General features: G+C 41.6%; 1 protein-coding gene and 1 long non-coding RNA gene across 2 annotated transcripts in view; one reads left to right on the top strand and one right to left on the bottom strand.

The window, feature by feature from the left end:
- Positions 1-7,391: 7,391 nt before the first annotated feature.
- On the top strand, positions 7,392-23,229 carry dipk2aa (divergent protein kinase domain 2Aa). Its single transcript, XM_046852107.1, has 4 exons — positions 7,392-7,685; positions 13,144-14,017; positions 17,062-17,365; positions 21,654-23,229. The coding sequence occupies exons 2-4, from the start codon at positions 13,364-13,366 to the stop codon at positions 21,992-21,994; spliced, it is 1,299 nt and encodes a 432-aa protein (XP_046708063.1). The 5' UTR covers positions 7,392-7,685; positions 13,144-13,363; the 3' UTR covers positions 21,995-23,229.
- LOC124387645 overlaps positions 17,372-23,410 on the bottom strand; it is a 43,291-nt gene continuing 37,252 nt past the window's right edge. The window contains exon 3 of the long non-coding RNA XR_006926198.1: positions 17,372-18,054. This is a non-coding gene — a long non-coding RNA (uncharacterized LOC124387645). The remainder of the gene's footprint in view (positions 18,055-23,410) is intronic.

Raw genomic sequence — 23,410 nt, forward strand, 5'->3', positions numbered from 1 at the left:
AAACAAAAATACAAAAAGAACGGATGAATAAACACCCTGAACTTGATATCTCCATGGTAGATGGAGTAACAAGAGACATGATTTTTTTAACCACAACTGTGTAGTTGGTAGCATATGCCCCAGGGTGTGCTGTTCCCTATTAATTGATGCGGGGATGTAATTGGATAAGTGGAGGTGTGCGCATATGAAACCCAGTGACGCACTCGTTTCTTGTGATAAAGTGCAAGGTTTGTATATTCGGAAGATCTGGAATTACATCAAGAGGAGTCCACCAGGAGATACCATGAATGCGAAGCATAATGTAACTTCGCGTGACGTTCATGAACATTAACCGTGATCCGAGCTACTTCCTGTCATTGATTACATTTTGGAGTAGAACACCACTTGGACTTCCTTCCAAAGTAGATTCCCGAATTGTGTCATTGACATTTCATTCGGTTATACAGAATGCAACAGATCCACCAGCAGAACTGGAATTCGCTGTATAATAAAAATACAAACGCAGGAACGTTCTGGAAACCCGAGATGTAAAACGGCAAGTTTGGAGTGTTAAATATTGATTATTAAACACAATATGGTGAATTAGGCAGGTGGTAGCTTATTGGTTCGGACTGGACTTTGGATCAGGAGGGTGTAAGTTCAAATCCCAACACTACCAAGCTGCCACTGCTGGGCCCTTGAGCAAGGCCCTTAATCCCATAGCAGGCCTTGCTCTATGGCCCAGCAACCTCCCCCAACCTCAAGTTACTCAGTTGTAAGTCGCTCTGGATAAAGGCATTTGCCAAATGCCATAAATGTGAATGGAAGGACTTTCAGAAGAGTGTGTGTGTGTGTGTGTGTGTGTGTGTGTGTGTGTGTGTGTGTGTGTGTGTGTGTGTGAGTGTGTGCGTGCAGAAGGTCTAGTGTAACTGAATTTTTTGTTCTTATTCAGCTCTGTTGCTGAAGTGGAATGTAAGAATATACATTTCAAGTTGTACAGGGAATTTTCCACAAAGCTTTATTTAGAAAATGATAACGTGGCACCTTTGTACACACACACACACACACACACACACACACACACACACACACACACACACACACACACATGCATGACATCCCAACTATGCTGTTTAAAAATACAAATACAGTATTTTATAGTGTACAAAATTCAGTAGAACCCCAGTAATCAACCGTATCATAGTCTGACGGAATCAGAATTCGAACAAAAGCCCGGAATCCGACCTGATAAACCGCATGATTCATTTGTTAAACAGCGTGTTTCGGTCCGTCAGCGTTCATCCAACAGGTTGTTTACATCGCGCTCAGCTCTACTCTGAGTGTAAAGATATATTTTCTAAGTTTTTGTTACTAGTTTTGGATAAAAAAAAAAAAAGGGTCCCAAGTAAGCCACTAAGTACAAGCAAAAAAGGAAAACAGCAAGAACCACAATTGAACTCAAAAAAGAGATTTTGCCAGCCAGGTCCTAGTGAAAAAAGAAAAATATTCAGCTACCAGATTTTTTATAGAAGGGGATTCTCTTTAAAAACAATGACTCTCTCTCCGTACCTCCTCTCCATATCAATGTCCACAGATGAAGATCATTATCAATGGCAAGGTACAGCAACTTTTTAATGTTGTGTTTTTTTATTAAATTATGTTATTTAACTCTGAACCATTTAATTGTGATTGCTTTGTAATATTTTGTATAAAAAGGCAAAGTTCGGGTAATAACTTGGTGGTCGAGAACAAATTAATCCAATTTGATTTATTTCTTATGGGAAAAATGTATTCGGATTTCGACCGTATCGCATTTCAACGCTCTGCTAGAAAGGATTAGCGTCAAAGTCCGGGGTTCTACTGTAATAATAATAATAATAATAATAATTAATAATAAAAGGGTGGTAAAAACCGCCCAACTTCTTATTCGCACCCAATTACCTGCTATTGATGGACCTGCCTTCCATCCAGGAGGATCTATAAGGACATTTGCACCACACCCAGCCACCAGGGCCAGTTTTTTCCCCAACAACCATTAAAAAATACTGGCACACTGCCTGTTATCATCAAACAGTTCTGCTCCACCCTGTACATTTTGTTTTAGTTTATTAGATCATTATAATTATATATAATTATGTATTCAAAGCTTATCCTAGTTTATGTGTTAAAGTTACACTTTAAAACTGTCTTTGACTTGGGTTTTTGAGAGACATGAACCTGTTTCTATGTAACAAACTGTTTCCCCAAACAGTCTCCAAAAAGACTTTTTGCTGTGCCTCTTGTAAAACTTGCCAAAGAAGTTCTACACTAGTTGGAGATTTTTTTCTTGTGATCCAGAGCAGTTTAATAGGATTTTAATGTGATGACTAGGCAGGTCATGATAGATATCACTCCAGGCGACTGTTTGCTTTCACAACACTTCCAGAACTCAGACGTAAACTTCGGCTCATCGTCTTGTTGCACGTTCGGATTCAATGAGCCGCAGTCCAGAGGAAACTGCATGGTGGAGAAGTATGGATGGTAGCCATGTTGGTTTCTTTCACCTGAAATAATTTTCTAGCTTTCCCTGCTCCAAAACAACCCCAAACCTTTCATCGTCCACCTTCATGTGTGACTGTGGGGGGTCAAGCAGTCTGCTAATATTATTTCTCATCAACATCATCTTGCAGATTAAACCCTCCCCATTTATCCGTGCTTGGGACCGGCACTAAAAGTGGCTGGGGTTGGTTCCCTGACCGGGGATCGAACCCAGGCCACAGCGGTGAGAGCGCCGCATCCTAACCACTAGACCACCAGGGGACCTTCAACATCATCTTGCAGAAATTCTTCTAAAACAAAAATGTCACATTTAGTCTCCACAGAACTTTCCTCCAGTCATTCGCTGTCCAATTCTTGTGTGTTTTTGCCTTTTAATGGGTTTGTTGCATAGAAACGAAGTCTGAAAACTGAAGTGTTTCCAAACCTCCCGCAGTTACTGTATCTGTATATATACACGTTTCTGATTATTTATTTATTTACTTTTGTTCATTCGCACAATGTTATACTCGGCTGCATTTTGTTGCTGTGCACCGCGTAATGAAAGTTGTTATTGATCTATCGTTACTGAATAATGATAAAGAGTTGTGTAATTGTGTCTTTTTTTTTTTTTTTTTATGATGTGCAGACGTTGAACAGAAGGAATCTTTAAGGCGTGTCCCAAACCGAACGCTTCCCTTATTCCACCCCCTCAAGAATTACAGCTTATGTGTGATCGAGGATCATGAGAAACATCAACAAAGTGCAGTACAATGTGTACTTGTGTGACAGCATTCTGTTATGAGTACAGAAATCTCCAAGAAATCTCACCACGGGTGAGGTGGGAGGAGGTTTGCTTGGGGCATTAAAAAAAAGAAGGAAGGAAAGATTACATCTTTAAATATTTAATAATTGAAAAATAATTAGCAAAATTTAAATTATGCATTTATTTGTTTGTTTATTTCTTGTAAAAATCTCCATCCGCAAAACCGTGAGATCAAACTCGGCATGTGTATACAAATATGTATATTTGTTTGTTTGTTTGTTTGTTTAATGTTTTATTTATTTCAAAGTCCACACAAACAGACAGGTCCGTTAAATATAAAGCAGAACATTTTTTGTTTGTTGTTTGTTTGTTTGTTTTTCCATTGATTTGTTATTAGTTTCCTGAACACACAAGTCAATCAACACAAATGTGTTTTATGACCATGGCACAAACACACAAACGTAAAAAACACAAATACACAACAAAAATGTATGAATAAATTGTAAATTTTTAAATATAAAATAAGGCAAATATTTACCACCTTTTTTGCCTCTTATTTATTGATTTATTTATTTGTTTGTTTTGCAGGTTTGTATATTGATTTATTGGTTCCTTAACCAGCAATCAATTTCCTTTTTTGGTTTGTTTGTTTATTTGTTCTGAATTGTTTATAATTGTTTCTAATTTGTTTATTTATTTATTTATTGATTGCAATTTTTTTAAAAACAATTTTTCAAAATATTTTTTTATTTGTTTATATACTTATTTGATTTTCTATAACTCATTAGTTTGTTTGTTTTTTTTTTTACCTGAAAACATTTTCTTTACTATTCATTTGTTCATTGTTTTTACACACCAACTTTCATGTTGTATTCGTTTGTTGATTTGTTTTTTTTACACAAAACAATTTCTCTTCTATGTATTTGTTTGTTCATCGATTCTTTAAAAAAAACAAGCGTTTCTTATGTTTGTTTCTTTGTATAATAAGCTTCCCTCTCTTCGGAAGATGCTCTTCTAGATTTTGGAGTGTGTTTGTGTTGATTTGTGTGCAAATATATCCTATACAATTGTGTTTCTCCAACTTTGCGGTTACAATTTGGAGAAGACCCACATGTAGCTAGAAAAGTCGGACACAGATGGATGTGACAAAATTGAGACGTTGTTAAGTGTATTAGGAAGAAGCTGTATATAATCCTGTTACATAATACTTTTGGAAAAAACAGAACACTGTTTGATTTGTGTATGATGAGAACTCATTGTCATGGTTTGTACAGCTTTATATATGTGTGTGTGTGTGTGTGTGTGTGCGTGTGTGTGTCTGTGTGTGTGTGCGTGTGAAGTTAGAATGTATGTGTTATCAGATTTTTTTAGATAAACACCTTCGGTATTGCATCCGGGGCCATGAGCTCATGCTGCCAGCTGGATGACATTCATCTAAATCTTCTCACCCCATCTGGTTTCACCACTCGCTCAGCTCTTCAGGCACGAAACTGTTGAGTCACTTTAGGCTAAACACAAAAACACACACACACATGCATGGTCTGATATTAGGTGGTGAATAGAACAGAGAATCAAGTAACTCAGTATGAGGAAACTTTTTCTTCTATTGTTTGTGAGATGCTTTTGTGACATTTTTGGTACATGTGCCCTTTTGTGTTGTTGTGTTGTGTGTGTCTGCAGTAGTAAGTATATGGATAGACTGGATAAACAAATGAGGATCAATGAGGATCTGACGTTCGTGCATCTATATCATTTGAGTTGTAAGATAGAATATCCAGCATTTTGTAGAAGTTGAAATTTCCTTCATCATCGTGTCCAACATTCTGTAAACCCTCCAGCTTTCTTCATCACTATGCCCGACATTATGTAATACCTCCAGTATTCTGTGGAACATCCAGTTTTCTGCAGAACCTCCAGCTTTTTGTAAAACCATCAGCCATTTGCATTATCACCTTCAGCTTACAGTAGAATCAACAAAATGTTTGTAGAACCTCACAGCTTCCTGTAGAATCGCCAGCTTTCTGTAGAACCTCCAGTTTCCTGTAGAATCACCTGCTTCCTGCAAAACCACAAACTCACTGTAGAATGTCCACCTTTCTGAATAATCTTCTTCAGGTTTCTGCATCACATCCAAATTATTGGATCACCTCTGGCTTTCAGTATCACCTGCATGATCACTTCCAACTTTTGGAAGAACCTTCAGTGTTATGCATCACTTCCAGCTTCTGTACAACCTCCAGATTTCTGCATGAATTTAATATGAAACCGATTATTTTCCTACCTGGACCAAAGTGTTTTATAACAGGTATTTATTTATATATTTTGCTCCGTTGATGCCCCTGTGAATGGCTGAGGAAAATCTGCAGAACATTTGAGGTTTTAGGCTCAGTTAGGAGCCTTAACATCTTTATTTTTCTTCTCATGAAGTTGATAGGAGGGGAACACTGCGTTTATCTGTGATCTGTGTCAGTGAGGAACACGGCTGTATTGAGGTTCTTATCGACTGTAGATCACATGGAAATTCCGCAATACAATACAGTGTGTAACCGACGTGTCAGCTACAAAGCGGGACACTGGCGACATCTATTGTTCAATCAATGAATTACACCGTTTACATCCTCAAACGATAGATAGATAGATAGATAGATAGATAGATAGATAGATAGATAGATAGATAGATAGATAGATAGATAGATAGATAGATAGATAGATAGATAGATAGAAAGATAGATCAGGATAGTTTGGGGTTAGTTCAGGACAGGTGTGGGTGGTTCAGGACCATGAGAATAGTTAAGGGCAATTAAGGATAGTTTTAGGGCAGTTCAAAATACTTCTGCGTAGTTCAGAGGGTTCATGAAAGATAATCAGGTCATTGTGCTGTTTAGGGAATATCCAGACTCAGCAGGGCAATATTTACAAAGTCCCAGGTGACTTTTGTCCCAGTGGCCCATTAAATGAATGTGTGTGGGTGGGTGTGGGTGGATGTGGTTTTCCTATACATGATCCAGTTGATCAGCAAACCATGTAATAAAAATCACACTCACAAGACCGTAAATGATCTATGAAATAATGAAATATAAACTGGCCCTTTTACAAGGTCACCATCATCTGCTTTCTATTGAACGGTTGGAACTGAACCTGTGGCAAATATTTACACTGACCTGGGACTGGGGATCACCTCAGCATACCAACAACTTCTCACATCTTATCACCTGGGTGAAACTTTCTGTCCATGAATAACTCTTTCTCCAAGGGTTTGGATTCGATCTTACAATAATAATGACCAAGTTTGTGTTCTGGTCATCGGTGTTGCACAGACACAGGGGAGACATGGGGGATTGAGTCAGGAAATGAAAAGTTTAATCAGAAAAATCACCAGGCTGTGTTGAAGTGCATTGTTTCAGAATTAAGATTGATGAATATTCTGTAGGTCATAACACATACAAGTCCATTTTAGCGTCATTGGATATTGATGTAGTGTGTAGAGTCCACCACTAGATGGAAGCATAACACACATAATCAATTAGTAGCGTGCAAAAGCAATAACGAGTATAAAAAACTTAATTAAAACCATAAATGAGGATTAAATGCATTAATTTTCAAACTCACGCGATTAAAAATTAATAAATAAAAATATATTTTTATAAATAGAGAATATACAGTAGATATAAATTCAACTTCATTTTTTGCAACAATTAAACTGAGTTTATATTTATATATTTATTATAACGTTGTAATATAAAAAAAATATATATTATTTAATATTATATAAGATTTAAATATTATTTCATAGAGCTCAAATGACTGGATTTTGAATAATATTTGATTATTTAAATGTATATTATAATGTTATTATCATATTATTGTATTATTTTTACTGCTATTGCTAATAATATTTAGTATTGCAGTGGAATACATTTATACACAAGATAGATAGATAGATAGATAGATAGATAGATAGATAGATAGATAGATAGATAGATAGATAGATAGATAGATAGATAGAAACATTTATTCACAGAGCACTTCCTGGTTTTGAAAGGTGGGCGTTATCGTGTGTACGCGCACGTTTAAGGAGGAGCTTAAACCCTGCGTCGCTATAGTAACCGCAGAGGTAACGTAAACGCGCCCGGGGTGTCGTGACTTCGTAAGCGCGAAGCCGGAGAGCGGGTTGGAGTCGGGGCTTCGTTGTGTTCGGTGGAGCTCTCGAGTAGAAGAAAAAGAAAAGAAAAAAGAAAAAGAAGCGAGTTTGAACGAAGGATACTTAAGTATTTTTTTAATGTAAAACTGTAAAAAAGGAATAATAGAGGATTTTCGCTGCGAGGCGCGCGCCGTGAAAATGAAGCGCGGCGGCGGCGCGAGGCGATGAGAGACGGAGCGTTGACTCGGAGGAGTCATTTTGATGAATCGTTTGAGGAGTCATTTGGTGCGTATGCCGGATTCTTGCCATTTGTTTACGTTTTTGGTGTGTAATAAAGAAAAAAAAATTAATTAAAATTATATATATATATATATATATATATATATATATATATATATATATATAACATAAATCAGATTTATGTAGATGTAGACATGACAAGGGTTCCGAGGGTTTATTTTCTTTTTCTTTTTTTATTTAGTTTTTGTTTAGTCTGCCCATAAAGCTGTATTTAATGTATTCCGACTTATTAGTGCGCATGTTTAGAATATTCTAAAATATTTATTGTTATTATTCATGTATTTTTGCACTTGACTGTCCTGGATCTGGCTGATCTTGACTCTCCTTCTTCATACCGACTCCTGAGTCAATTGTTCCCTTTAAAGTGTTTAAGAAGTTTTTTCTTTCTCATACAAAATGAAAATCTGTAAATTAGGGTGTTAAACGCGGTATAAATATATACGCAAGTAGATTTATACAGGCGTTGTGAATTCTTTGAGCTGTAAATTTGAGTTGTTTGAGTGAGTCGAGTCATTTGATTCTGAGTCGTTTTTTTTTACTCATTTCTTTAGACCATAGAGATGGTTAAGAGCCTTGCTCAGGGGCCACACCAGTGGCAGCTTGGCGGTGATGGGGGTTTAAACCACTGACCTTTTGATCCGTAACCCAAAGCCTTAACCTTTGAGCCACAACTTCCCATGAAATCTGTTTAAATATTGTATTTATTTTTTTGTTGAAAAATTTCAAATATTAACTATGAAATGCTCAAAAACTCCTGAAGAAACTGGAAAAAAGTGTTTGATGACCATCTTACTAATATAATTAACCATAATCGAGTTAATTGATTAGTAAAACTATTTAAACAATCAGGTATCGGGTGATTAAAAAAATTTTTTCACTCATGCCTTTTTTTTAAAACTAACTTATTGTCACCTGCATTTTAACTTTTCATTTCGATTTTTTGTATTCTCTGAAACATTAGGGCAATACGACATCCTCGGGTTATATAATGTAGATGAAATAAAAAACGAACGCCTTCCGACCAATCAGAACAGAGCAATTAATAACGCAATAACGAGTTTTAAAGATGTTGTTGCTACTCAGACGAATCCGATTTTTCACGGCGTCTCGGATTTGTGTCCTCGGACTCTGAAAGCTCCATTCGCTCATTCTGCTCTTTCTCACAAAGACAGCAAAGCTGTGCGAACGCTTCCGTATTTAATCAGACACGGACGCGAGCGCACAGGCAGCTGCCTCAATAAAGCTGTGTTTGAGCAGACGCACGCACTGAACGAGCAACAAGAGGTGTCCGGTCTTTGGAGATTTGACTCTAATAAGGTGAAAGTACAGCATGTAAAATACGAAATTATTTATTTAAAGTAAAATCACACCGTCTTCTAAAAAAAGGCTTCTATGTTAATGTGTAGGCCTGGGCATGGCCTAATATTCGAACGAGTATGTTTGTTGGACACATCTGCTGAAGCCGGGTTTCTTTCCAAGGTTTCGCCACTATTGTGTTTAAAAAATATCTCGTCTCATTTTAGTTTCATCGCTTCCTCACACTATATGGCAGAAATACTGGGACACCAGACGTTTCCACCAATATGTGCTTCTTGCTCAAACTGTTACCACAAACTTTGAGGCGCACATTTGTATAGGATTTAAACCTGTTCAAAAAGGCATCGGATATCGATATCGGTTTGTTGTGAAGGACATTGTGGCACATCGTGACTTCACTTAGTCACGAATATCAAAAATGTAAGTTAGTAAATCCTAGTTAAGAGTCTGGATTTGGCACAACTAACCAAAGTAAAGTATTAAAGGAAGGAAAGGAAGCAAGTTAAGTAATTGCCATGCTTTCCTTTCTACATGAGCTCTTGATTTATGACTCACAGGCGGGGGGTCGATTCACGAAAGCGGTGCAGTGAACGCTTTTTCACAGGCGTCTCAGATTCCCCCTCCGGGTGTTGGTCAGCATGGCGTGAGGCACGTACACGCGTTTTTGCGTCTTGTTTGCATAAGCGGCGCCTGTCGGAAGTGTCCCCTCCAACAAGTCCAAACACCCCCGAGGTGTCGGAATTCAGTCGCCTTGCCAACGTTTACATTCGTCTGTTTTTCCTTCCTGATCCGCGCCGACTTGCGAACGAACTCCGTGTCCACGCCGCAACCAAAAGCCTGTTTAAAAAAAAAAAAAACACCTCACAATGTCGCTGCTGTTCTAATTCAAAAAATGGATAAAAACGAGGTAGTGCCTTTTACTGTGACCATCCTGAGATTTGTTTACTCAGCACATTTTTATACATTCATTTTTGGGGGCCAAGCACCAAGGGTTGGACAACAAGTCGCAGGATTATCATTGGACCCAGTTGGACCAGATTGACTTAAAACCCCCATTTTTAATGGTAAATGGATTTTGACATGCGATAATGATATCTCAGTATTTTTTGATCACGATAATTACATGTTATTTTGCTGAGTGTGTTATTGTGCTGGTACCTTAAGACACCAAGACAATTATGATATATATATCGTACACCCCTAGTGGACACCCAGTTTCAAGAAATTCGGTTGGCTTGTTCACCTCTTTAACCCATTTGCAATGGGGTGTTATGATGTTGCTTGATGATATTTTGGTGCTTGGACCCACCAATCGCTGCTCGCAGCTGTAGTTCTGTTCGTTGGAAAACGCTTTTCCTTTGCATTAAAAGTGCTATTAACCATCGTTCCCTCACCAGTGCCTCTTTGGGGTGTTGCTTAGAAACAGCAAGTCCTCTGTCCTGAAGACTTTGCTGTGGGGGAAAACCTCCTGACACTGGAGACTCCTTCACTAAACATCTGCTTTCAGAAACCCAACAACATGAACAAGCCCTGAAGACTTTCCCAAAGTAAAAAAAAAAGACTCACCGTTGCTAGAAACACCGCTCATAAAGACCAGAAACTGTGATTATCAGAGCTTTGTAGCTTCTGGCCAATCAGAATCGAGAATTCGACAGCTCTGTGTTATGATTCGTGATAGTGTGGAAGTCGGACTCGTATTTTGTTTATGATGAGCTGAGCTGCGTGCTGATAGTTGCTGACTGCGATTTAGTGGAGGTTTTAATGCTCGGCCCTCGGCTTAATTACCCCAGGCACCAGGAAGAGAGAGTGCGTGCTGCTTGATTGTTGTCCCGGCAGCGTAATGCCTCTGTGATCAAACCTTATCGACCGCAGCACTCAATAATCCCAGCAGGTGCGGTTTTTCATTTTCAGCTCGGACGCGAGACATGATGAACCTTCCAACACTTAAACGGTGCCCTGTGGACACCTGGCCATAAGATTTGTATGTCCTTAGTCCCTAATTGCTGTTATAATAACCTCCATTCTTCTGGGAAGATGTTCCGCTAGATTTTGGGGTGTCAGTAAGCAAGTCAGGTCCTGATGTAGGCGAGGTGAGGAGGTCTGGGGTGCAGTCAGCGTATATTTCATTCTATAGAGTTTGAGCTCTACAGCAGGAGATCTTTAGCTCCAATCCATGTACAGCAGATCTTCATGGGGCTGGCTTTGTGCACAGATTCCCACTTCCTCATCCAAAGTCGTCTTGGGACAGAACCTACTATGGGTGGAAAAGTTGGGTTTCCCAAATCTTTTGGCCAAATCTATGTGTGTCTGTAGATTTTCTTCTTGGTAACATGTTAAGTGTTTCACTTTCCAAAGCGTTCCATTATTTTTTTTTTTCCTTCTTTTTTTGTGAAACCCAACACAGAAAAAATTAACCGATGCATAGTTTGGAGCTTCGGGGGCACAGGCTTTGTGCCCAGTTTTCAGCTGGAGTGTTGATGAAACCAGAGCTTGATGAGTCATCCCTCACCATCTGGCAGTTCTCTTAAACACACCAGATCCCGGCTTAGTTTAGACCCTGCCTACGTGTGTAAGATGAGTGCGAGCGACGTTTTCCGTCTATATATATTTATATTCCTTAAGGAAAGTGGTTGTACTTTGTGTGTAAATTCCTAAGATTTTGAATTATTTTTCTTTTCCAGCTCATTAACCTCGACGAGAGAGAAAGAGAACGAGCACCAGCACTACTGTGACCCAACACCCCTACCCATAAAATGTGTTAATAATCACCTGGGACTAACTAGCATAGCAATTAGTCATGTGATCTGCATTAAACAGTTGTTATAAACATGACCGGTTCCAATTCGTACCCTCGTGGACCTCAGCTCCAAGTTTCCTCTTTCCCTCTCATGGCGGTTGTAACGAGTTTTGGCCTCTCTCACGTACAAGGCAGAACTGCAACTCGGTAGCAGTGTTTTTTGTTTTTCGCACCATTGTCACAAAACCCAACAATCCCAACAGGGTTCACGTGTTCAACGTAATACGGTCTTTTATATTAGAAATTAAAATGCTGATGTTTTCCCTAAACACTCGTGTTAGCAAGCCGGAGCCTGCTGTCTGTCACCTGCCCGCATTAGAATCATCGGATTTAACCATTTCGGCTCCCATTTCGGCATTACATATTTATTTTATGCAGCAAGCCGCCAGCATGTGTTTTTCCTCGAACCTCCTTTTAAAAGCTCAAGACTTCGTGCTGTGGGAATTAAAGCAGTGTGAAATGAGATAATTGATGACTCACGGTGGCGGGAAAGCAATTAGAAAGTGGCTCGTTTAGCCCGAGCGTGTAAGGACTCATTTGTAGATGCGTACAGCCTCTTTGCGGATCGCGTTAACGGTTACGAGCGGAAGACAAAAGAGCTCCCTGTCATTTTATAGTAATTAAATTTTCCCCGCCGCTTGTCGAAGGACACGAGTGAGATCTTGTCCGGTCTTATCAAATTGGTCCTGGCACACGTCCTTATATCCTTTCTTTCTTTTTTTTTTTTTTTTATCTACCCAATTACGCTTTGCAATTAAATTTAATATCGAAGGATCATACAAGTGAGATTTGCCCGGGCTCGGCGGGCGATGACTCAGCTGAATTGCGTTTCACGGCGTAGACGGATAAAGGATGAAGGATAAAAGCCTCTACTGTGCTTTTAAAAAGTTTTAAGGAGAAGCATCTGTGAAACAACTTTTTAATTGCAAGAAAACGCGGAGTGTTTGCTTCGACTTGTCAGGACTTTCTGAAAGTTTTGTCTGGACCACGGAACACCGTTGTTTGATTTGAATACCAATATTTAGGAAGGTATAGTTCTCTACCACAAAATAGATCATTATTCTCAAGGCCATATCACACGGGATATTTTGATTTGCAGGCAAGTGATTTAAAAGCAAGTCATTTTGATTGGATTTTATTCCCAACTGTACGACATAAGCATTTGTGTAGATTTTCCTCGAGATGGATGTAGCGTGATTTCCCGGTAACGGACTCCATTTACCGGCATAGACATCCAATTATTTTTTCCAAGTAATAAGGTGTCCTGCTAATGCCTTCCTGTTTCTCTTTACATGCTTAGTGTAAACAAGATTCCTTTTCTTTTTCAAGGTAAGGGCGACTTCTAAGTGGAATGGACAAACAAACCTTCAGCATCAGACATGGGGATGGAGGTTCTTGAGGCTAATGGTGTGAATCAGAGGCCTCCCTTATGACATGGATCCTTATAGGTGACGAATGCTGACGATGAAGCACGTAACAAGAAGTTTGGGACCGTGGCATTGAGGAAGCCTGAGCTGCATCGATCCTCCTCGTGCCACTGCTAGTCAGCATGTTGCGCTTGCTTCCCCTGAAGCTCGCCCGTGTCTACCGGTGCGGCAAGTTCCTCTTCATCGCGGCTCTCTTTGTCGTCGTGCTCATGAACACTCACAACTTGCTGGCCTCCTTCCAGAGGAACGAGCTTACCGATCGCCGCTTTATCGCCCTCAACAAGTGCCCGGCCTGCTTCGGGACCAGCTGGTGTCGCAAGTTCACGAACGGTCAGGTGACCTTTGAGACCTGGGGGCGGCTGCGCTTCCTGGATTTTTTCAACGTCAAGAACGTTTACTTTGCTCAATATGGCGAGCCCAGGGAGGGCACGCGGAGGGTGGTGCTCAAACGCCTGGGCTCCAACGCAGAACTCGCGGAGATCGATCAGAAGATATGTAAGAGGGCGACGGGAAGACCTCGCTGTGACCTCGTCCAAGCCATGTACAAAACCGAATTCGCCCGACTCAACGGAGACGTAAGGTTGCTGACACCCGAGGTGGTGGAGGGCTGGTCGGACATGGTGCACTGCCCCTCCCAGAGACTCTTGGACAGGGTTGTCAGGAGGTATGCCGAGACCAAAGACTCTGGAAGCTTCCTTTTGAAGAATCTAAAGGATACGGAGAGGATGCAGCTACTGATGACTCTGGCGTTCAATCCGGAGCCTTTGGTGCTACAGGTATGTACTTTTTTTGGTATTTTTTCTTGCTGGCTTTTTTATTTTTAGTGTTTCCCAAGAGTAAAAAAATATAAACTTAGGGGGTGTAAATGTATTTACAGTACCAACAGATTTTTAACAATTGCCACTGCCATCGAGCAGTTCCTGACTCCACAGCTGATCATAATGTTCTAAAAACAATACTCCTGGAATCTTTTTACGATTACATTTTTACAAGCTATATCTTGTGCAAAGAGCATAAAATTCAATATTTGAATGTTTGTTTTTATTTCTTCTTTTCTAAACTGCTTTATTGGATAGATTTGAATTTGGAGCAACTTGGCCACGGCCCTCTTACGGGGCATTTAAGTGAAATGGCGTTTTATACGACATAAAATAAAATTGGATTTGTTTGAATGTGTTTGATTAAAAATTTTTTTGCTGTTGAATGTTTTTTGAAGAGAATGCTGCCACTATGAGGGGCACTTTGACAGTAATATTGTTTGCAAAAGCTAGATTGCTGACTTGTCAAATAGACGAGACAATGGGTATTCGATAAAAAGGACTGAAGAACTGTTTGATCCTGTTTGTTCCATCTCGTAGATGCTTTAAAAGAAACACATGCTTAACGTTTTTATTTATTTTTATTATTATTCCCTATCACCTGCCAAGATGAATAAAACAAGGCTTCTCTTTAACGTTTATGCCGAACCAGACTCGCCCTCGGTGTTCTCCAGGCAGGCAGCAATCAAACAGCTTATCACCTTGTCTCCACTTCCATATTAAGCTGTCAATTTTTGACATTGACATACGGCGGTATGGCCACCTCCCGTCTTTTTCCTCACCGCAGGAGCCGTCGTGCTCGGTGTATTTTTAGCCAAGCAGTCGGAAAACAACTCACTGCCCCGCTCAGAGTAGTTCGGAGCAAAAGGGGACGGGGCAGTTTATCTCTGAGGAACGTCTGTGTGTGTAACTGGAGAATTGAATTCTCTTAGCCAGAATGCTGTTTTGTGCTGTGGTGAGGAAAGGAAGGGAAGGGAAGGAGGGGGGGATAAGCTGTCTGGGATTTGGGAACATCACTCCTTGCACTGTTGAGAACGCGGCCCATCTGCTCACCGAGGCTGAGAATAGCACGAGCAGCGCCTCAAGGTTCATGTCTATCGAGGTATTCATCTAGCACGCCCTCTCATCCTTCACTTGACAGCGAGGTTATTACGAGGAGGCGATGCCCCTAGGGCACCTTCCTAAAAATTCCAAAATGGACAGGAGACCTGCGGCGTTCCCTACAACCGTCTGCGTTAACGAGGGTGGCGGTTGTTTTTTTTTGTTTGTTTTTTTCCCCTCTCTCGCCTCGTCGCCTCATTGCCTTGGAGCCCAAACACCACCGCTGGGGAGCCAAAATAAATAAGTCAGCAGAAGATGCGATGTTCTTGCTCGGATTTTTGTTAAATTTTACTGTCAGGTCTAACATTATTCCAAGGTCACAACGCGCCTTGTTCTCGTTCTGGATTATCAAAGCGATTAAAAGAAAGATTCGTCAAAACGTGCTGCGATTACAATTTTACGTTTTACAATTGAGCCCCGCCCCTCGTTTCCACCATTAAATAAAAGCTCCGCCCTCAGAACCCACACATGCTACAGGTGACGCAAAATGGGGTTTTCTTTCTAATGAGGCCCGAACACTTCTGTAGTTTATACACAGGAAGCAATACGGACAATTCTGTTCTGTTTTTTGGTTTTGGATCATTTAAGCATTTTTTTTGCTCGTGGAACAATATCCAGGCACCTTCCCGATTTCAGATCGAACGATTAAATGGTGTCAAATGTTCTATTAAAAAATATAATGGCCAAACGCACCTTAACTGCCATTTCCTCGCCAGCCTCTGGGGTTTTTTTCCCACCCTGAGGACTTTCCTGTGGTGGAAAACCTCTTTTCTGTACCAAACTAATGACTCTTGTTATATCAAGACTCCTTCCATAAGCACTATATGGACAAAGGATTGTATAATGATAAGATTTATTAGATATGTGCTTCCTGAACATCATATTCCACATTTAGTCCCCATTATTATAACCTCCACTCTTCTGGGAAGATGTTCATTTAGATTTTGGATGGCGTTTGTGGAGATTTGTGGTGCTTCAGGTAGTGATGTAGGTGAGGTGAGGAGGCCCGGGGTGCAGTCTGTTGTGACTGTGACGTGTTGAAGCTCAGTTGTTCACAACGACTTTCTGTGCAATCTTTCATCTTTGAGAAGGTACAAGAACGAGAGGAGGGAAAAAAAAAACAAATCAAAGAGCCATTCAAAATATTTTATACATGCTGCGCGACCGGTTCCGTCCTGTCCAGACTCGTACACCTTCCCCTCCGTCCTGGCAGCCATCTTGAATCTCTGCCAGGACGCCTAGGAACTGGCCATTACAGGTTACACACTGATTTTAATTTACATTTGTTATTTTGACAGACAAGTCAACAGTAACTGCTTAGATTTTATTTTTTTAAACCACAAACTAACAATAAACATTTAGTATACATTTTTTGTAACTGATTTTGTAATCTTATATAAAGCTTTGAATTTTTTTTTCACTAAAAATGAATGTTGGTTGATGTGAATTGTTGGATTATATTTTTTTCCCCTCCCGATGCACAAATTTCTTTCAGCTCTCTTCAGGCTCCTGCACGAAACATCCCGCAAATTAAAGTTTAATAATCACATTCATTTTTAATGGTCTTGGATCTGGATGGAATCTGATAGTCTATGTTTTTTCCTCTGCGCACACACATGCACACACACACAAACACATCCACATGCACACACATTATGTCGAAGTTTTCCCTCAATACCTGCCAGATAAACTCCAAAGATTTAACGGTCCTAACATCGCCATCGTAGGTGTTTTGTTTCTCGTTATTGTGGCTGTACTGACACTTTCTACAAGTGTGAACTTGTCTGCTACACACACACACACACACACACACACACACACACACACACACAGACACACACACACACGTATGCAGCCATCGGGTTCCTAACAGCACTCCTGCCCACGTTGTGTCTCACCAGAGCTTCCCATCGGACGAGGGCTGGCCGTTCGCCAAGTACCTGGGCGCGTGCGGTCGCATGGTGGCCGTCAACTACGTGGGGGAGGAGCTGTGGAGCTTCTACAACGCCCCCTGGGAGAAGCGCGTGGATCTGGCCAAACAGCTGATGGACATCGCCGAGCAGCTCACGAACAACGACTTCGACTTCGCCCTGTACCTGCTCGACGTCAGCTTTGACAACTTCGCCGTCGGCCCACGCGACGGGAAAGTCATCGTCGTGGACGCCGAGAATGTCATCGTGGCCGACAAGAGGCTCATCAAACAGAGTGAGTCTTCTACACTGAGCTCTGTGGACCATCGGCCTGTTTACTCACACGAACTTTCCTTAGTTACTTATTTGGTCACTTGGTTACGTAGCGTGATGGCTATTTTTTATTACGTTCGATCATCACGGCTACTTGTTTTCCCTGCGAGCGTAATCGCTGGATTTGCCGCTGCTAATCCACGTATGTGCTTATTTAATTAGTTACATGCAACAGATTATCTGCTCCCTCATAATTGTTTTAACTTCATATTAACAGGTAAAGAAATTGCCATGAAATACAATTTAATATTGGTATAAAACAGTGATGCAGACAAATACGCAGACGCCGATCAAATATCGGTGCATATCCTTTTATTAAATGTGTTTTATGAGTTACTGCGAACCCCAGATGTCTCCCTGTCTCGGCCCTGAAGCTCTTCCTGGTCGTGCCAAGACGTGTGTGTGTGTGTGTGTGTGTGTGTGTGTGTGTGTGTGTGTGTGTGTGTGTGTGTGTGTGTGTGTGTTAGACGTAGTGGAGCAACTGATGAAGCGGCAGTTTAAATAAGAGTCGTGTGTAGTAAAGTGCCGTGCTGCCGAGATCAGAGCTTCAAGCTGCTGCTGCCGCTGCTGCTGCTGGAAGCCGGTGATTTGGCACAGGGCCGTGAGGAGCCGAGCGAGGCGGCGTGCTGCTCTCCGAGAACACTGACTACGCTGCCAGATGGACAGAGAGAGAGAGAGAGAGAGAGAATGACACCAGTATTACAGTATAACAATGATTCCCTAAATATGCTTTATGATTACGTTGGCATTGTGACATCACCTGATGATGGATCGTCACCCCGGCGACACCCCGGCGACTGTGTAATCACCCCTGGTGTCGCACCCATAAGCCGTAATAGCGCTTTATTGTTACCAAGTGGGACAATGAACGAGTAAAAAAAAAAAAAAAAAGAAGGCTGTTTCATAAACTCACACAAACTCTTTTCTATAAGAAAGTAATTATATTATGATTCACCGGTCCAGAAACCGCGACTAATGAATCAGATCGCTTCTATAATTCAGCTGGGCAGCTGTGCGCCAATCTGGAACTTCAGAGAACAAAGCCAAAGTCTTTGAAGTTTTACAAACTTACCGATTACCGTCTGTTTACGCGACACGGCCAAAAGTATTGGAACGCCCAACTTTTTTCCACCCATCCCCGCTTCACACCGTTATATAGGACGTCTTTGGATGTGTTGGCAGAAGATTTTCCATTTACTTAAATTAGGAGACCCGAATCTGTTCCAGCACGACCGCGCCCCCGTGTACAAAGCCATGTATAGAGCTACAGTGAGGAAAATAAGTATTTGAACACCCTGCTATTTTGCAAGTTCTCCCACTTAAAAATCATGGAGGGGTCTGAAATTGTCATCGTAGGTGCATGTCCACTGTGAGAGACATAATCTAAAAAAAAAATCCAGAAATCACAATGTATGATTTTTTAACTATTTATTTGTATGATACAGCTGCAAATAAGTATTTGAACACCTGAGAAAGTCAATGTTAATATTTGGTACCGTAGCCTTTGTTTGCAATTACAGAGGTCAAACGTTTCCTGTTGTATTTCACCAGGTTTGCACACACTGCAGGAGGGATTTTGGCCCACTCCTCCACACAGATCTTCTCTAGAGCAGTCAGGTTTCTGGCCTGTCGCTGAGAAACACGGAGTTTGAGCTCCTCCAAAGATTCTCTATTGGGTTTAGGTCTGAGACTGGCTAGGCCATGCCAGAACCTTGATATGCTTCTTACAGAGCCACCCTTGGTTATCCTGGCTGTGTGCTTCGGGTCATTGTCATGTTGGAAGACCCAGCCTCGACCCATCTTCAATGCTCTAACTGAGGGATTTGTTGATTGTTCCCCAAAATCTCGCAATACATGGCCCCGGTCATCCTCTCCTTAATACAGTGCAGTCGCCCTGTCCCATGTGCAGAAAAACACCCCAAAACATGATGCTACCACCCCATGCTTCACAGTAGGGATGGTGTTCTTGGATGGTACTCATCATTCTTCTTCCTCCAAACACGTTTAGTGGAATTATGACTCAAAAGTTCTATTTTGGTCTCATCTGACCACATGACTTTCTCCCATGACTCCTCTGGATCATCCAAATGGTCATTGGCAAACTTAAGACGTGCCTGGACATGTGCTGGTTTAAGCAGGGGAACCTTCCGTGCCATGCATGATTTCAAACCATGACGCCTTAGTGTATTACCAACAGTAACCTTGGAAACGGTGGTCCCAGCTCTTTTCAGGTCATTGACCAGCTCCTCCTGTAGTTCTGGGCTGATTTCTCACCTTCCTTAGGATCATTGAGATCCCACGAGGTGAGATCTTGCATGGAGCCCCAGTCCGAGGGAGATTGACAGTCATGTTTAGCTTCTGGCATTTTCTAATGATTGCTCCAACAGTGGACCTTTTTTCACCAAGCTGCTTGGCAATTTCCCGTAGCCCTTTCCAGCCTTGTGGAGGTGTACAATTTTGTCTCTAGTGTCTTTGGACAGCTCTTGGTCTTGGCCATGTTAGTAGTTGGATTCTTACTGATTGTATGGGGTGGACAGGTGTCTTTATGCAGCTAACGACCTCATAGGTGCATCTAATTTAGGATAATAAATGTAGTGGAGGTGGACATTTTAAAGGCAGACTAACAGGTCTTTGAGGGTCAGAATTCTAGCTGATAGACAGGTGTTCAAATACTTATTTGCAGCTGTATCATACAAATAAATAGTTAAAATAATCATATATTGTGATTTCTGGATTTTTTTTTTTAGATTATGTCTCTCACAGTGGACATGCACCTACGATGACAATTTCAGACCCCTCCATGATTTCTCAGTGGGAGAACTTGCAAAATAGCAGGGTGTTCAAATACTTATTTTCCTCACTGTATACCTAGAGCCGGTTTACGCCTCCTCACCTCACCTACGTTTTCCTCACGCCCTTATGTCACTTCTCCACAATCTATGCAATGAAAAGTATTCCAGAAGTGAGCTACATATGAGAGCAAGTGCGTAACTGGGAACATTAACAAGTAACTAAGAACAAAAAATTGAAAAGTAAATTAAAGTTATGTATTTGTTCACTTTTTTGTTACTTAGTCACTTTAAGTAACTCAGAGTTAACTTAAGAAAGGCTTTTCGTTATATAGATTTGAACTTCCGTAGGTTTACTCGATTACTTATTTATGAAATCACTTGGGTAACTACCTTTCACTGAATTCACTCAGTACTTATTTGTTTGTGCGTCAGGAGAAATATCAAACACTTGGCCCCTGGCACTCGTTGTGATTAATGATGGTATTAACCCTCTGAAGTCACAGTTAAGTGGGTTAATGAGACCTCGATCTATTTCTGAAGCTTTGAAGCATTGTGTGTGTGTGTGTGTGTGTGCGCATGTGCCGCACGTCCCCATAGCGATTTTTTTTATCTGTGATCTTTTGAGCGCCGTGTTACCAACACTTCAGAACTGCAGTTCAACTCAACCTTCAGCCAACACACACTTTGTCCTGAGAGGGTCGGACATGTTCTCCTGCTCGAGTTCTCTCAGATACACAGCGCTGTGGAGGAGAGATTGTGTGTGTGTCTGTGTGTGTCTGTGTGTGTGTGTGTGTGTGTGTGTGTGTGTGTGTGTGTGTGTGAGCGCTTGGCATTGGACTCGGCGATTCAGCTGATAATTGGCTCCCCAGAGGGCGATAGTGACTTCATTCTCTGTAATTAGTTATTGGCGTGCGATCGAGTTGTCACATGACCAGGGAAGTGAATCTTCTGCTCTCCGCATCTCTCAGTTTTAACGCATATACGCCACGCAGGCAAAAGTTTCTGGACACCTGCCGAAACAATCCATACGTGCTACTTTTTGAACGTCTTATTCCACATTCAGTCCCCATTTGCCGTTCTAATAAACTCCACACGTCTCGGAACATTTTGTAGAGATTGTGTGAGATTTCGTTCAGCCACAAGTGTGTTTGTGAGGTCAGGTACTGGTGTAGGTGAGGTGAGGAGGCCCAAGAGGGTTGAGTTTATTTGTGTCATTTTCATATAGTTGGCTTAGTGCACAGTTGTCATGTGGGAACAGATTCAGGTCTCCTAGTTCAAGTGAAGGGAAAAAGTTCATGCTACCGCATCCAAAGACGTCCTATAAAATTGTGTCCCTTCAAGTTTGTAGTAACTGTTTGGCTTATAACCACATATTTAAAAAAAGTATCATTTTCATTCAGATTGCTTTATTATTGTGTCTCCAATATCAATTTCGCTCGCTCTTCCTTTTTTTTCTAGACAAGCCGGAGAGCTACGACGTGTGGTATGAGAGCCGCTACGAAGAATGCGACAAGGAAGCCTGCCTGTCATTCTCGAAGGACATCCTGTGCTCGCGTGTCACCGTCGACCACAACTACTACGCCATCTGCCAGAACCTGCTGTCCCGCTTTGCGGCGTGGCGCGGCTCCACTGGCGGCCTCCTCCATAACCCGCCCACCGAGGTGTCCCAGGACGGCCGCCTCGCGGCGCTGCTGGACGAATGCGCCCGGCCTCAGAGACACTACGGGCGCTTCCAGGCAGCCAAGGAACTTCGCGAGTACCTCACGCAGTTAATGGAGCAAGCCGCCGCTAAGAGGTAGTACACGCCAAAAGGGGGGGCTTTATCCGCCCCTGCCCCACCCCTGCCACAGGATATACCACGGATACAAACTTGCCCACGTGAAAGGAAAGCAGCAGCATTCTGAGACCTTTCGTTCTTCTGAGTTGTGGTTTTCGGGGATGGGGTGTTGCTGCCTGCTGACTGTTGTAGCTTTGACGGATGCTAATTAAAGGAGTTTTGCACACGGGCCAGGCTGAGAGCACAGGTTGAAGAGCTGCAGAAATTGTTTGTGTGTGTGTGTGGTGTTGCGCTGATGCTAATACAGAAGCCTTGTTAGCGGTAATGGGGCTTTGCAAGGACCCACTTGCTCCGTCTGGCCTCTGATCACAGTCCCCTAATAAGGTTTATGTTTAATTTATCGAGGCTCGTGCCCTAAAGCAAAGGCCCAGGTTCCTGAAGCAAAGCCTCATTTTTGTTATCAAAACATGTCGTTTTTGGAAAACGTTGATGGGGAAAATGTTGTGTTGTTTTTTTGTTAGGTTTGTTTTTACCTCATTTGACCTCATTAGGACTCCTTATTAGGGGCCTATGAGTTGTGCTAGACAGCGAAACAAGGACGCTAATCCCAAACGTCGAATTCGTATAGTCACAATATTTGTGAACACATTAAATGTTTGCGCGTTGGGATCGTAATGCCCAAGATGTTTCGGCCTAACACGGGTCAGCTAAAGATTATTATGTTAACTGTTGAAAAACGAACATAAGTTTGGCTTAGCGAGCTCAAGTCTGAGCGCAGATTTCACCGGACTCTACACTAGGAAATCTTTGTGATGTATGCAACAAAAAAAAAAAAGATACCAAAGATATTTTTGGGGGGTAGGGGGGAGGGGAGTCGGAACTCATCCAGACCAACGCCGTTCCCATTTGTTTTTGTTGCTGCTGCCCCATACATTTATTTTAACGTCAAGTAACACTTGCACTACAATACGAGCGTTGCGTTTACAGAGGTGAATTGCACTACACGTCCGGTCATCTGTTCCAAACCTTTCCGTCGTGCTGTACTGTTTCCTTCTTCGAATCTTCAGTTTATGACTACCAATTGTGTGTGTGTGTGCGCAATTTTTATTACCCCGACCCGTCCCCCCCAGTGTTCGCTTTGTTTTATTTCCCGCCTCGTTTCAATCATTTCCTCGGTGTCCTTCAAGGCTAAATGTGGTCTTACTGTGCCTTCGGTCTTTACAACTCAATGAGAACATTAAAGTACATGAAAGTGAATCTGAATGTTCTCCCTGCGTCTCTTTATTGAAATCTCGTAACATCATCTATCTGGAACAGCAGCTCTCAAAGCAGCCGTACACATTTATTATATCGGCTGAAGGAGTCATGAGTTTTCAGCACCACGTAACCATCGGGGAGGTTTTTCCACCTCATGAAAGTCTTCATTGCATCTTACGAG

Source organism: Silurus meridionalis, chromosome 6, assembly GCF_014805685.1.
Source record: "Silurus meridionalis isolate SWU-2019-XX chromosome 6, ASM1480568v1, whole genome shotgun sequence".
Lineage (NCBI taxonomy): Eukaryota > Metazoa > Chordata > Actinopteri > Siluriformes > Siluridae > Silurus > Silurus meridionalis.